Raw genomic sequence first — 16,787 nt, 5'->3', positions numbered from 1 at the left:
GACCACACCATTGTTAAAACCCTGCAGCCTTAGATCCATCACCTTCCTTTTGCATCAAGTTGTCAAACAATGACTTCACTTCTTCTCAAATTATTCTCGAGTCCCAAGCAGCCTGGTCTGCCCAGGCAAGTGAGGGGAAAGGTAGACTTGGAGGTGGAGGTGGAGGCGGAGAGGACACACAAATGTGATACTCTCATCCAGACGCGCCAGAGGCAGAGGGAGGAGAACACAGGGGGAGTTGTGCTGTCACTTGCTGGAGAGCACACTCTACTGGGTATTAAACAGAGTCCTGGTGGAGTCCTTCTCCTCACACCTCCTCAATGCACAAGACAGGCCACCCTCCACCACAGAACAAGATGCCAGAGAAAACAGAACTTTACTACAAAAGGGACCATGTCCCCAAACACCTGTGTCTACCCAGTCTCTTCCAGTATCCCCTTGAGCAGGACGGGAGCTTAAGAAAAACAAATATTTCCCAAACCTGAAATAATAGTAAATCTATAGTTAAGCCCTTCAGCTTTTGTCCTCAGTGCTTAAACAATAAACGCATCACAGGGTGTCATGTGTGGTTTGAGATAAACAATACAAACCAGAACTTATATGAGTAACCAGTTTTACTACTTTTCGGAATTACTATTTACCAACCAATATGGAAATATTTCAGTATTTAGCATTAACTATGGCTATATCAGTGTGCAGTGGCTGAATATCAGCCCTGCTAATACAGAATATGACACAATCTTTACAACGCTCAAAAGCATGGAAAGTTAATCAGGTTGAAGAAAATACCCATGTGAAAAAATTAAGAAAAATAAAATAAAGATAAAATTCAGGATAATGGCTACCCTTGAAGAAGAGGGGCTTAGTAATTTTCTATTAAGTTGTGTGATAAATTGATGTTTACTTTATTATGGTTCTATATATACGCATATTCTTTTTCTCCCATAGTACAGTTCTCAGGATTAACATTTTGAGTTTACCAAATCAGCTTGTTGCAAGCTCCCATTTCTACAACAATGCTGTCACCATCTTAATCACAAAATTGAATCAGAAATCTTGTCAAACACTAAAATTATGCTGAAACCAAGACAATTAAATCTGTAGAGTTCCCTGTTTGTATCTTAAAAAAAGGAAAAAAAAAAAAAGGAATAAGGCTAACTTGATGTTACTTATTCTTATGACCTATGTCAGCTGTCCATTAAATTTTCTCCTGAATGCTGACAAAACTATCTAGTACCTTTTAGAGTTGTTGAACTTCCCAGCGTTTACTCTTCAACCCCTAATCTTTCGTCATCTCTTATACTTTCTAGTTTCTTAGAATATTAACAGTGACTATATTCAGGAATATACCTGATGCCAGGTATATGAGCTCACTGAAATGGGTTTGGTGTTATTTCACCTAATATCTTCCTCACAAAGAAAATCTAGCCTTTTCAACAAGACTAAAGATACGTTTGCTTTTGTTAGTATTTTTTTAAGGATATTATCGTTCCCTAACAAGTAGGATTTGACTTCCTGATCTTAGTTCAGATAGTAAAAGCCCTTTTCATTTTGTGATTTTTTTTGTTGTTGACACTGTTTTCCTACCACTTTGTTTTGTATGTATCCCTACTTCCAGCTTGGCATGGATCTCTAAATTTTCATCTCAACAATTACAATCCCTCATTGTTCAGGATCAAGTAACCACTCATAGTCTCATATTTGCCCTTTTAAAAAGCTGAACCTTGTGAAATTAAGACTTCCTAAAATGGCAGATATGATACTATTTATGGCAAACAGAAGACAAAGGTGCTCTCTCTAACTGGTCAGAAATTCAAGCAGAAGCACAGGAAATGCTGAGAGCGTGTGGCACAGGGAGAGTTCTCGTGGATGCGGAGGATAAGGTGGTGCACAAGGAAGGTCTGTGCAACACAGCTACTGCAGAACAAAGACTTAAAATCCAAACTATTACGCTCAACTCAAATCCACTGCAAAGAAATATTACCTTTTTTCCTCTAGGAAAGCATGAGTGCAACTAAAAAGTAGAATAAAATTTCCAAAACTGCTTTGCAAAACCAGTTGCTTAACACAGATGTTCCTACTTATGTAACTTGTCATCTATTTTGTATTATCTTAGCACATTCAAGAACAAAGTCTTTAGTTCACATAGCAATAAGAGATAACACATTACACACCTTAACAGACCATGAAAAGATTGTTTTATTTCATGAAAATATTCTCCACAGAGAACACTATCTTAAACAAAGCACTTACCATTAAGAAATCAACATGTGCACAAAAAGAGTAAAAATTATTGAAAAATTAAAGTTTTTGGACAATTCACATGTTCAGAATTTAAGAATGATTTAAACTGTGCAAGTACAAATGTCTGTCCTATTGTAATAACCCATCTACAGGCTGCACTATTCCACGTGAAGGAACTTGCCTCCTACGGAAGCAAATCCTGCTTTTAGAAAAACAAACAGTAGCTTGAAAAGAACAGTTAGTCCTTAGAAGAAAACCTTAAACTTTGCCCTCTGTGGCTGCTAGCCAAACACACACAAGCACTTCAGGCTCTGTACAGAAGACAAACACAGCCAGGTCACATTTCCTCCTCATGGCTACCTTTCAAATACGAATAGCACTAGGATTTAAAACTCCTTTATGTAGTCTGTCAGTATTGAATAATGTCACATTATATAAATAACCCTGTAACGAGATTCAAAATCTAAACTTCATAGTTTACTAGCCTCAAAAGTAATACACTATATGTCAGCTGTGTAACAGGGGCATATTCGATCTCATGAAGACATTACGTTTCACACAATTGTCATTCAGCTTTAGTATAACTAGTATGAATCAAATAACACTGGGAAAAATTATTAAAGCAGTCACACAGCTTCTAAAATATTGCTTAAAATCCAACAATACACAGATCATTTCACGTTCTCTTTCTGTCCTCAAAACAGTAAAGAACCAAATTAATGAAGCTTCCATTGGTAGAAATACCCCCCCCACCCCCGCCCACCTCCCTATTAAACACCACTAAGAACTTAGTTAAGATACAAGTCATTAACAGAACCACAAATGCGAGGCAGGACGACATGAGCAATAGGGCACACTAACGACAATTATATTTACAAGTATAAACATACAGAAATCTCCATTTTACAAGTAAAAGTGCACATAGATCATTACAAAGTTTCACTAACTTTTATCTGGTTCAAACAAAAGCATCACTTGGAAACGGACTATCATTGTAATAATCAAATGAGAACATGGTAACCCCAAATTAAAAGACAAGGGGGAGAGAGGTCCATAAAACTTCTCATAAAAACACTGAGTAAAGTCAAATGGACTTGAACATGTCTTTAGTCTGGTGCATAAATTTGGAGATGCACCACCAAACATGGTAGAGCTCTAAAAGCCACCGACCGAGGCTACATCGGCAGCCGCAGCAGCCCTGCCGAGATAAAGGAGGTCACACTGAGCTGACACTTAAAGCCCTTTGTGGGATACTGGAGTGGTAGTGTTGGCAATCAACAGATTTAGGCACTCTAGTTTAAGGCAGCGTTTGAATGGAAGCAGCTGACTCCTGACAACAGTCCTTTGTCTTGAGGTGGCGGGTATCTTCTGTGTGTATCATGCCAGGATTTCGGTGCTGACTATGGATTCTTCCCAGACTGAGGTGCGGAAGATGTATCACGCTTCAAAGAGTTCTTTCAACTGGGCTGTAGGCTAGAGCATGGATGTTTTCTTTTTCTTATCATAAATACTTCAGGTTCACAAGCTAGTTCTTCATAATGCCAGAACTGGAATGTTTGCAGTGGGGAAGTTACAGCAGCATACACAAACAACAGGATGAGAACATTAGTGCTGGAGATGTTGGACAACGGGATTTGCGCTACAAATGTAAAACAAAACTAAGACTTTGACAAGAACAAGGGATTATAAACACATGCCTGAAAAACCTAACTCGGTCACTCTACACATGCAACAGGATGTTAAGCAAACACAGAAGTGGCGCAGGCAGACACTGACGAATGGCCAGGGTTCTAACAGACAATGGACCTAAAAGCCAATTAAATCAGAGCTGGGACGGAGATGGTGCTGGTGGGACCGCCAAACGTAAGACCCATCCGACAGCTCTGCATTCCTTCTGATTTGGACAAAATTAAAATAAATGGAAAAAAGGTTAGCCATTGTTAGCTTTTTTTCCTTCATGTGAAAGGGGAATTTAAGGACTTGATGATTTTTTAAAACAATGTATGGAAATGCTAATGAAGTTAGTAAAAAATAATGATGTCTGCATGCACTCATGCATCTTGCTTCTCTCACTCTCTCTCTCTGAGCCTGACAACTCTAACACCCTCCCCCCCAAAAGCAGCTGCATGTAACCTCCTTCAACATCTTGCCCATTTCCTCAGAAACCCTCTTCAGGAACCTGCAGTCCAGGAGGAAAAAGAAAAGAACAATTACTGAAGACCTTTGGTAAGACCAAAAGGGGTGTTCAGTTTAAAGTGTCCGTCCTAAATGTCCCTAAAGTTACTTTATAGTCAGCTACTGAAAACACCAGAAAAATTTGTAACACAAGCAAAATTAAAGACAAGGCTTGTAGCTGCTACTTCACTTCATTCCCAGCACGACTAGCGCTGCGCAATCCTTGATTATACAGTGCTACCAACCAATGCTTGTTGCAATTAATTGGGGGGGGAAATCTATCCTAGTAACTGGTGACCCAGCTAAAATGAGGAAATGCTCTAAACTGTAGTACAGATAACCCCCTCAACCCACTTAATCAAAAGTTATTTTTTCTTTTCAACATAAATCATGCCAGTACTTCTCCCCCATTCAATATTTTTCTATCTTATTTTAAATCTATTTTCCTATTACAACTGCTAAATAATCACTCAAGTGATATTTCCCAAAGGACATTTTCAAGATAAAAAATAAAGCATTCGATTAATTTGAAAGGGAGCTTGTACATTCCTGAAAATATTATTAGGTCTCAAAAGAAAGCCATTTTATTCACCTAAGAGCTAGACCAGGTTGATTTATTTTGCAAGTCTCTTGATTTGCCTACTACAATAGATTTTGTGCTAGGTATTTATTTTCTTCTTTTAGGAAACCAAAATTAATAGGGAGAAAAATGAAAATGGTTGTAACCTTATTTTATCCAATTGGCCAACTATTATTACTTGCCTTCTTGGAGACTGGAGCTAAATTCAAACGCCTACATCAAACCACTCTGTGGGAATCAGCTTTTCATAGCTTTTTCGCAGCAGTGTTAATTATCTGGATTTACTACAGTCACTGAGTTTTCTGAAGTCAAGTGTGTATATGTACATGTTTGGGAGGGGGTAACCTTTATCTATGAATTCCTGCCCAATAGGTCAAATCCCATTCTTTATAAGGCAGAAAAACACAAATCCTTCACACAGACTTAAGCAAGACATAAAGCAAAAGGCATCAATTAAGCTCCACGCCAACATCACTCACGTTAAAGCATCAACGAGAACAGTTTCTTGTGGTAATATTCACATCTTTAAGATCGAGCATTCAGCTCACATAGTGAACAATAAATCTTGGATGCCCTTTAAGTTTCCTGATGTTATCCCACCCGTCGAGTGTGTTTTTGTTTTAAGTTATCATTCCTATGGCACAAAGCTGCCTGTTAGTTTAGATGTAAGTTACTGCACCTTTACTGTTTTTCTCTAGAGTTACATCTATGTATGATGTGGGGACGTAGCCTTCTTCACCATTCTGTCTCCGAGCTCTTGTCCATCCATCACCTTTGTCCTCCTCAATAATGTATAGAACTTCACCTTCTTTCATTGCCAGAGTACCTTCATTATGTCCTAGATGAGAGTTTTCATAGTACAAGCATAATTTAAACACAGCAATAATTTCAAGTACAAGTTACAAGTAACAACACACAAAATAACATGAAACTTTACTAAATTTCAATGTGCCTAGGCCCACTGACTCTCATTAGCAACATCTCTATTATGTAGCAATACTTTGTAGTTTACCCAACACTTACTTTTTAAAAAAATTTTTTTTAAATATATTTTTATTGATATCAGAGAGGAAGGGGGGAGAGAGAGAGAGAGAGAGAGAGAGAGAGAGAGAGAGAGAGAGAGAGAACATCAATGATGAGAGAGAATCATTGATAGGCTGCCTTCCGCAAACCCCCCACTGGGGATCGAGCCCGCAACCTGGGCATGTGCCCTTGACTGGAATCGAACCCAGGACGCTTGAGTCCACAGGCCATCTCTCTATCCACTGAGCCAAACCAGCCAGGGCTACCCAACACTTTCATATACATTATCTCATGTGAACTCCCAGGCTGGCATTAATATCACCCCTATGTAACAGATGAAGTATAAGCCACAATGACATATGACTTGCAAGGCTACTCTAACTGATTTCACTACTTCAACTTCTTTCCCAAACTTGAGTGGTATTGCTATCTAGAAAATTCATGAGATGTGGATCAGGAAAATAGTAATAAGGCAGTGAGAGGGTGGGAAGAATGTAGCTTAAAGAGAGAGCAGAGAGAAAACTACAGGCTCAACTCGGGTGATGGTAGAAGCAGAATGGTTATAGCCACAGAGCACAAACTTTCTTTAAAACCTCACCAGCCTCAGGGCTCTTTCCTCCCAATCCCCAACCCTTCCCTCTAGGTAGGGTCCCTAGAGGCTGCTGGCTGCTGGCCGGGGCCTCCCTTCGTTCCGTGCCGCCCCCTGAGGGTCAGCGCACGTCATAGCGAGTGATCAAACTCCTGGTCAAACTCCGGAGGGGACACTTTGTATATTAGGCATATACATATATATATATATTTTTTTTTTCTTAGAATGAGGAGAAACTAAAGACTTTACTCAATTTTAAAACCAATACAATGGATGGGTGGGGAAGGACCTTGGTTCATATACCATTTTACAAAACAACTTATTTATAAAGGTGTTACTGTGCTCCTCTGTGATTTGAGGAAAAGGATTTTTCAGAATCCTTTTCCCACAAGAGAGGGAAGGGTGAATAAAAGTCTGCAGGAGAGGACCACAATGACTTCCTCCCTTCGGTTTGTCATCCAACTCTTGCAGAGGAAAAGATGGCAAAGTCAGAAGCTATCATACTCTCTCCTTCCCTCATCTGAAAATGTGGCCTCGTCAGGATATGGCGGCATTCAGATATGCCATTTGCCGTGTGCTTGTCTCCCAAAGTTAGCAAGTTACAAGGAAGAGCCTGAAGTGGCATCCGCCCACCTTCCACTTCCTGGGTTAGGACACATGCGTGAGCTGCTTCAACTTTAATGAGTACATGAAGCATTAGTCACATCTCTGGGGGAAATTCTGTATCAACCAAAGTTGATAATTAAATAATAACCTGTATTAGTATACTGATAAATAGGTAATTTTCTTTTAATGTCATGTATGGACTGAACATCTCTGTATCTGTAATACAGTTAAATAAAAACATTCATACTAATGAACTAGTATTATTATCTGACAATGTATTATTTAGCTGCAGACATTAAAGTACATAACTCATAAATGTAGACTTTAGAAACCAATTTTATCACATATAATGTATTAGAAAAATCATACCATCGAAAGGGTAAATAGCTTTGCAGTGTCCAATAGCAGGCAAGGGATCGTCATCTTCAAAGTCATCATCAAACTCATTGTGGTGACCATGCTGTTGGGGTGGCCCACGGACTTCTTGGTTTGCATCATCAGTGTAACTTCCCTCAGGACTATAAAACATAAAATTACCTCTGATCAAGTATCACAAACATGGGAACCTTTTATATTGTCTCAGGATCAATTCAGAGAATATCTATGACATAGTTCCAAATTAAATCTTTATGTTCTTAAACACTGACTCTATCTATCTACCTACCTACCTATCTCTTCTAAAACAAAATGATTCTTTGTTGAATTTCCTGAAATTAAAAGACTACAATATTCTAGACACACAGCATGTATTCAGTGAATATCTCTCACTATCACCAGGTCCAGAGAAAATATAAAGATGTATTAGATACTTGTCTTTCATTATTCTGGATTTATCACACCCTCTTTTGCAAGAGGGCCTAAAATTCCTTAGGGGACCCACCCAGACCCGTGTTCAGTTAAAAGGTTTCAGGTGGCTTGTTCTGTCCTGACTCCAGAGGGCTCATCTTAGCACAGCACTTGCATGGCTAGAGTGATGAGTTGGCAAGTAGGACTGTAACCCAGTCAGATATAAGAGATGCACAGAGACCTTTGCTTGGGATTGCTGAAAGAGAAGCTCCCTTCCTTTTCCACTGGACTTGAACCTGGAGAAATATGAGTCTAGAGCTTTGAAAGATTACCATATGAAGCCTTAAAATGAAGCCAAGACAGTAGAAGGCAGAACTGTGAAGTGGAGAGAACAGAGTCCTGAGGATACGTCATCTGAGCTCCAAGATTAAGTTCTCCCTGAAGGCAGCTAATAAAATCCCTCCTTAGTTTAAGCCAGTATGGGCAGAGAATTTCATTCTGTCACTAAAAACCCAAAGACTCCTAATAAAGTTCATTTCCAACTAATCATGTTACCAGGAAAGTTAGTAACTTAGAAAAAAAAAAAAAAACAACTCAGTAATCCAAAGGCATTTTTTTCTTCACAACTTTTTATTTACTTATTTTTATATATATTTTATTGATTTTTTACAGAGAGGAAGGGAGAGGGATAGAGTTAGAAACATCAATGAGAGAGAAACATCAATCAGCTGCCTCCTGCACACCTCCTACTGGGGATGTGCCTGCAACCAAGGTACATGCCCTTGACCGGAATCGAACCTGGGACCCTTTAGTCCACAGGCCGACGCTCTATCTATTGAGCCAAACCGGTTAGGGCTCTTTACAACTTTTTAAATCAAAGAGAGAAAAATGTTAATAATTTTGCTGAAGGATCAAATCACTAAGATTTTAATAATGAGGAAATCTACGTGATTAGATTTAACAGCACTTTCAGTATGCCTGGAAAACATATTTTTTATTTTATCTTTATTGTTTAAATTATTACAGATGTCCCTTTTTTACCCCATTGACCCCTCCTCCCCACTCTCGTCCCCTCCCCAGGCCTTCACCCCACTACTACCTGTGTCCATGGGTTATACCCATAGGCATGTAAGTTCTTTGGTTGATCTCTTCCCTGCCCTCCATCCCCTTCACTCTGAGGATCCTTAGTTTATTGCATGCTTTCATGTCTCTGGATCTATTTTGTTTGTCAATTTATTTTGTTCATTAGATTTCACATATAAGTGAGATCATGTGATATTTCTCTTTTACTGATGTAGTGGATAAAAAAAAGCTGTGGTACATTTAGACAATGGAATCCTGTACAGCTGTAAAAAGGGGGATCTCTTACCCTTTGAGACAGCATGGAGGGACCTGGAGAGTATTATGCTAAGTGAAGTAAGTCAGTGGAAGACGTGTTTTTAAATAACACAAGCCAAATAGATTATTAAAATCTAGGTTTTATCTAATAACAAAACCCAGTATATTTGGGGTATTATTTGATATACTGAAGATATGTACTCTTTCAAAAAATGATAATGGAGAGAAGAAACTAATATTTGTCAAGAACACACTATAACCAGGTTTTTACTACTGAGTGCTTTATGTACATTACTTCATTTATTACTAACAACCTGTATAAGAGGTATTTTAATCTCTATTTTATATCTGAGGACACTGAGACTCAGAGAGAATTAAAAATAAACTTACTCAAATTATAGTGTAATTAAGCAGTAAACTAAGAGCTCTCAATTTCTTCTCTAAGGTGACTTCTAATTTGTTGGACTTTTTAAAAAATATTTTTTTATTGATTTCAGAGAGGAAGGGAGAGGGAAAGAAAGATAGAAACATCAATGATGAGAGAGAATCATTGATCAGCTGCCCCCTACATGCCCCCTACTGGGGCTCTTGCCCGCAACACAGGCATGTGCCTGGACTGGGAATCAAACCGTGACTTCCTGGTTCATAGGTCAACGCTCAACCACTGAGCCACGCTGGCTGGGCTAATTTGTTGGACTTTATTATAAAAAAGAAAAAAACATATTACAATAAGGGAAATGCCACAATGATATGGAAACTTAGCAAAGTGCCTTTTGGAAGCTCTGGTCTAAACTAACAATATACATTTTTCACAAAACTTTGAGCAAGTTGACAGTTAAATTTTTCTTTGGCATTAGCTACCCAACTCCATCTATTAGGACATCTCCCCAGGCCTGAGGAGCCTATGCCTCCAGATTACAGCTCCAAGAACTTTCTATGTTCCCATCTCTGTTTTGGAATACATGACAAACAAAGTGAGCAGCAATATGAAATTTCATACTTCACCTATAGCTATTATAAAGAAACAGAAAATTTAGGTTCGAAAGACTGATGTTATTAAAGCCAAACTTGTTAAATGAGGGAGGAAGAAAAAAAATTATATGAAGTTTAGAAAAAAAAGTGAGAAAAGTTTGGGAGAAAAGAAGAAATAAAATACAAAAAAATGACCTTTCTCGTCCCTGTGTTACAAGATGATTTATGTCACTGCTATGTCTTCTGTCTCCTCTCCCACCTGTTTTGCCTTCAACTTCAGAGAGCCATGCCTTAGGAAAAAAATAAGTAAAACTGAGCTTAATAAATATTTTTAAAAGCTCATAAGATATTCTACATTTAAAATGTGCTTTGAGTTATGATTATGTAATTCTTAGCGAAGGGAAACCTTTATTCCAGTTTGGTCAATGATCAACTTTATGGCTAATAAAAAATAGTTTAAGTGTTTATTTTTATATATCATTTTTAATTTAAAAACTTCAAAAAGGGACTAAACAAATGATACCTTACTTTTAGTTCATGAGTGCTGAAATTAAATATTTGAAGATAATTCTAGCAAAAACTAACCTATCATGATAAAGTTTATACAAATGAATTTATCTCAGACAACTGCTAAATAACAAATCTCTACCTCATTCTTGTGGATTTCCATTCGCAGGCGGTCAATATTATTCATGGTCTCTGCTAATTTAGGCTGCAAACTCCCTGGATCCCCCATTTGTGGATTTTTCTCATATACATCTTTCATTTTGTTGAGTGCTTCTCTGAAAACAAAAAAAGAAGCCATAAAATTAAGTATTCACTCTATGTATTTCCAGATAAAAGAGTTTCATTTTATTTTGGGGACTCACATGCAACCTAATCTGAAAAGATTCACATCTCTTTAAGTTTAGTAAAATATTACCTGATAAAATATATAGAGTGTGTAATTTATGGAAACATCCTTTAAATCACTTGAAATATCAAAAACAAGTTAGATTTAATTTCTCATTTCTTGCTCCTGAGATTATATATATACAGACCTATACACATATGCTTAATCAAAGGCTGGAATATATTCCTCAATATTCTTAAACTTATCATATCCCAAATCAAACTCATATTCCCATCTAGACATTATTCCACCTTTTCTTAGAGTTCACAGCATCATCGTCCTCCCACCCATCTATACTAGAAATAGAAATGCATCTTTAACTTGCCCTTCTACCTCCAAATTCAGTTATTCATCTCCTCTTCACTAATCGTAATAATAATAGATTATGACTCAATCAGTTCTCCTCAACTCTGACAGCTGACGGTACTGACTTACACTCCTTAATACTCATTTCCTGCCTGATCTCCTGGAGGGTACATTTTCTTTTTCCTTCTCCTCACCTCTGCTGCCTTATATCTCCCTGACTGGCTTCTCTTCCTCTCTTCATCCTTTAAATGTGTTACATAAAATGGCATAGGTTTCTTCTCATCTTATCCTACACTCCTCCTTCAGAATGATCTCTTATTCTTTTTTTTCCAGTTTTAGTGAGATATAATTGACTCGTTGCTTTAATATCACCTATCTTTAGATGATACTCAAGTATACATCTCCAGTCCTCTTTTTCTCCTAAGTTCTAGGTTTGATTTCCAAATCCAACTAGATACTTCCATATAGATTTTCACATATTCCAAAAATCAACATAAACAACACCATGCATGACCTTTGCCCCAAATTTATTTTTTCTTACTGTTTTAATTAAGTCTTTATCTATACTTCTGAGGTAGAAAGCCTCCATTTTTCTCTTCTTGGACATCCAATCAGATGACAAGTCTGACCTACTTTGCCTTTTAAACAATTTTTATAATCTACTCTTTTCTATTTTCAAGACACGGTTTCAACATCTCTCACCTAACTGTCCCTAGCTGGTTTGGCTCAGTGGATAGAGTGTCGGCCTGCAGACTGAAGGGTCCCAGGTTCGATTCCCAGTAGGGGGCATGCAAGAGGCAGCCCATCAATGATTCTCCCTCATCACTGATATTTCTCTCTCTCCCCCTCTCCCTTCCACTATGAAATCAATAAAAATATATTTTTTAAAAAGAAGTCCTCTAATTGGTCTCCCTGATGTCAATGTCTTTCCTATAAAATCTACTCTTTATATAGTTTTCAATTATCTTTCTTTAGAATACGGAGGTGATAGTATCACCTACTTTCTCAACAACTCTTGGTGATTCTCCAATACCTCCAGAATTCTATTAAAAAGCATTCATATAATTCATCCCGTACCTTTTCATCCTCATCTTCTGATATTATACTGCACACAATTTCTAATCAAGTCTCCACTGGCCTAGAGCCAGTTCCAGGCCATGAAAAAATATTCACATTTCTGTGCTTTTATTCTTTGTTTTTCTTCTCTTCCTTAAATATTCCTACTCTCCCTTAATTGTCTAATTTCTTATCTGACAAAACCCTATCCTCCCATCAAAGTCTAACTCCAATGTTCTGCAAACAAACCAGCTAATGTTTGGATGTCAACTCTGATATTTACCAGATACCTAATCTGAGCCACATTATGGATATATTTGATACTCAATTTCTCTACCTTTATAACAGGAACAACAACCTCAGAGGGCTATTTTGAAGAATTCAATGTAAAATGCTGGGTTCACTTTCTAGTACATAATAATCCCTCAATAAACATTAGTTTCCTACACCATCACCCTTCCTCTTCCCCCAACATCTCCCCAGTGATGTTTGTCTTAATTATTCCAGTAAGAATTCATTATTTTTTCCTCTAGGTTCCCCCAGAACTTTATCTCTCTATTAGCAGCTATCATAATCTAGCTTGTACAGAAATAAAATCACTGAGTTTTATCTTTCCTAACTAAAATGTGAGCCTATTAGGATCAGGAACTGTTTTATTACTTTTTTGTATCTTCTAAAGTCCTGGCAGTCTATTACATATAGTAAGCCCTAAATATTACATTATATGTTATAATTTCCAAGAGACCATTTACATGTTGCTCTAGTAAGAAATGTTTTAATATTTAAAAATTATTTAATGAGGAAGTAATATAGAGCATGGTATATACTGTATTGTATATTTGAAAGTTGCTGAGAGAGTAGGTACTCATCAAAAGAAAAAACATTTTTGTGACTATGTATGGTGATGAATATTAAATACTTATAATGGTGATCATTTTGCAATATATACAAATATTGAGCCATGCTGTATATCTGAAACTAATATGATGTTAATACGTCAAATATACCTCAATGAAAAATGTAATACTAATAGAGTGGGTCCTCATTATTTGCAGATTCCATATCTGTGAATTGCCCATTTGCTAAAATGTATTTGGAATCCAAAAAGGAACACATGTGGCACTTTTATAGTCATTAGACATACACAGAGGGGAGAAAAATTTGAGTCATTTGATGTATGTGTACATTCTCAGCTGAGATCAAACAAGGAGATACTTTAACTTCTTATTTCTGCTCTGATACTCTGAACAAGTGTCCTTTCTGTGCTCACTGTTGGTGATTTTTCTCTTTATGAGAACCCACAAGCGTAGTGCTGAAGTGCTATCTAGTGTTCCTAAGAGCAAGAAGGCTGTGAGGAGAAAATACATGTTATATAATCTCTGTTCAGGCATGAGCTACCGTATTAGCCCTGAGTTCAAAGTTAATGAATCAACAATATATACACCAATAGTGAACTTACAGAAAGAGAGACTAAAAAAGCAATCCCATTTATCATCACACCAAAAAAATTAAGATACCTAGGAATAAACTTAACTAAGGAGGTAAAAGACCTGTACACGGAAAACTACAGGACACTGAAAAAAGAAATAGAGGAAGACATAAACAGATGTAAGAATATACCATGTTCATGGACTGGTAGAATCAACATAATCAAAATGTCCATAGTACCCAAAGCAATCTATAGATTCAATGCACTCCCCATTAAAATACCAATGGCATATTTCACAGACCAAGAAAGAACTCTCCAAAAATTCATCTGGAATTAAAAAAAAAAAAGACCCCAAATAGCTGCAGCAATCCTGAGAAAGAAGAACAAAGTGGGTGGGATCTCAATACCAGATATCAAGCTGTATTACAAAGCCACTGTTCTCAAAACAGCCTGGTACTGGCACAAGAACAGACATATAGACCAATGGAATAGAATAGAGAACCCAGAAATCAACCGAAACCACTATGCTCAATTAATATTTGACAAAGGAGGCAATAACATACAATGGAGTCAAGACAGTCTCCTCAATAAATGGTGTTGGGAAAATTGGATACACGAAAAAAAAAAAAAATGAAACTAGACCACAACTTACACCCTACACAAAAATAAACTCAAAATGGATAAAGGACTTAAACATAAGATGGGAAACCATAAATGTACTAGAGGAATCCAAAGGTAGCAAAATCTCAGACATATGCCGAAAGAACTTCTTCACCGATACCGCTCCTAGGGCAATGGAAACTTAAAGAGAAAATCAACAAATGGGACTACATCAAAATAAAAAGCTTTTGCACAGCAAAAGAAACCATCAAAAAAACAACAAGAAAGCCCATTGCATGGGCGAACGTATTTGCCAATGTTATCACTGATAAGGGTTTAATTAATCTCCAACATTTACAGGGAACTCATACAACATAAAAAAGGAAAATAAACAATCCAATCAAAAAATGAGCAACGGCCCTAACCAGTTTGGCTCAGTGGATAGAACATCAGCCTGCGGACTGAAGAGTTCCAGGCTCCATTCCGGTCAAGGGCATGTAACTTGGTTATGGCCACATCCCTAGTAGGGGGTGTGCAGGAGGCAGCTGATCGATGTTTCTCTCTCATCGATGTTTCTAACTCTCTATCCCTCTCACTTCTTCTCTGTAAAAAAATCAATAAAATATATATTTTTTAAAAACAAACACATAAACCTGAGGGGGGTAAAATGGCCACGGACCTAAATAGATACTTTTCAAAAGAAGACATAGGCCAAGAGACATATGAAAACATGCTCAAAGTCACTAATCATCCGAGAGATGCAAATCAAAATGACAATGCGGTACCATCTCACACCTGTCAGAATGGCTATCACCAACAAATCAACAAACAAGTGCTGGTGAGGATGCGGAGAAAAAGGAACCCTCGTGCACTGCTGGTGGGAATGCAGACTGGTGCAGCCACTGTGGAGAACAGTATGGAGTTTCCTCAAAAAACTGAAAATGGAACTCCCATTTGACCCAGTGATCCCACTTCTAGGAATAGATCCCAAGAAACCAGAAACACCAATCAGAAAGCATATATGCACCCCTGTGTTCATGGCAGCACAATTTACAGTAGCTAAGATTTGGAAACAGCCTAAGTGCCCATCAGCAGATGAGTGGATTAAAAAACTGAGGTACATCTATACAATGGAATACTACGCTGTGGTAAAAAAAGAAGGAATGCTTACCATTTGCAATAGCATGGATGGAACTGGAGAGCATTATGCGAAGCAAAATATGCCAGTTAGAGAAAGATAAATATCACATGATCTCACTCATTTATAGAATATAACGAGCAACATAAACTGATGAACAAAAACAGATCCAGAGACAGAGAAGCATCGATCAGACCGTCAAACCTCAGAGGGAAGGTAGGGGAGGGTGGGGGTAAGAGGGAGAGAGATCAACCCAAGGACTTGTATGCATGTATATAAGCCTAACCAATGGACACAGACAACAGGGCGGTGAGAGCATGAGTGAGGGTGAGGGTGAGATGGGGAGATAAGGACATATATGTAATACCTTAATCAATAAAGAAAAAAACACACAATAAAACGTGTCTTTAAGGAAAACATAAAACAAGGTTATGTACAGATCAGCTGATACAAACGCTGTGACAGAGGCTAATAGCTGGAGCCCTGTGTTTTCTGTTTTGGTATTCACTAACCGATCAGTGTTCACAGTGACGTCACAGAGCCTAACTGCCACAAAGGACGGGAACTGATTATAATGCCGTGTTTCATTTATGATTAAATAGACAATTATATCTGATGTGTAATTCTTAACAATCCCTTTAATCACTAATGCCAGACACCTTAAGCTCCAATTTTTAAAAAAATATTTTTGATTTCAGAAAGGCAGGGAGAGGGAGAGAGAGATCGGAACATCAATGATGAAAGAGAATCATTGATTGGCTGCCTCCTGCATGCCCCCCATTGGGGATCAAGCCCGCAACCCAGGCATGTGCCCAGGACCCTCCAGTTCGCAGGCCGATGCTCTATCTACTGAGCCAAATCAGCTAGGGCAGTGGTCGGCAAACTCATTAGTCAACAGAGCCAAATATCAACAGTACAACGACTGAAATTTCTTTTGAGAGCCAACTTGAACTTCTTCTAACGCCACTTCTTCAAAATAAGACTCACCCAGGCCGTGGTATTTTGTGGAAGAGCCACACTCAAGGGGCCAAAGAGCCACATGTGGCTCGAGAG

General features: G+C 37.9%; 1 protein-coding gene across 2 annotated transcripts in view; it reads right to left on the bottom strand.

The window, feature by feature from the left end:
- Positions 1-2,181: 2,181 nt before the first annotated feature.
- The window catches only part of FNBP1L (formin binding protein 1 like), a 122,842-nt gene continuing 108,236 nt past the window's right edge, over positions 2,182-16,787 (bottom strand). Inside the window, exons 11-15 of one of the 2 annotated variants that reach the window (XM_008154738.2) lie at positions 10,963-11,095; positions 10,509-10,603; positions 7,587-7,735; positions 5,679-5,837; positions 2,182-4,423 (exon numbers count right to left, since the gene is read on the bottom strand). In XM_008154738.2, the coding sequence (XP_008152960.1) occupies positions 4,416-4,423; positions 5,679-5,837; positions 7,587-7,735; positions 10,509-10,603; positions 10,963-11,095 (544 nt within the window). In that variant the 3' untranslated portion in view covers positions 2,182-4,415. Of the gene's footprint in view, positions 5,838-7,586; positions 7,736-10,508; positions 10,604-10,962; positions 11,096-16,787 lie in introns of both variants that reach the window. The other variant, XM_008154737.2, reaches the window with a different exon arrangement.

This window comes from Eptesicus fuscus, chromosome 9 (genome assembly GCF_027574615.1).
Source record: "Eptesicus fuscus isolate TK198812 chromosome 9, DD_ASM_mEF_20220401, whole genome shotgun sequence".
NCBI classification, from domain to species: domain Eukaryota; kingdom Metazoa; phylum Chordata; class Mammalia; order Chiroptera; family Vespertilionidae; genus Eptesicus; species Eptesicus fuscus.
This window is presented reverse-complemented; position numbering and strand designations above follow the sequence as displayed.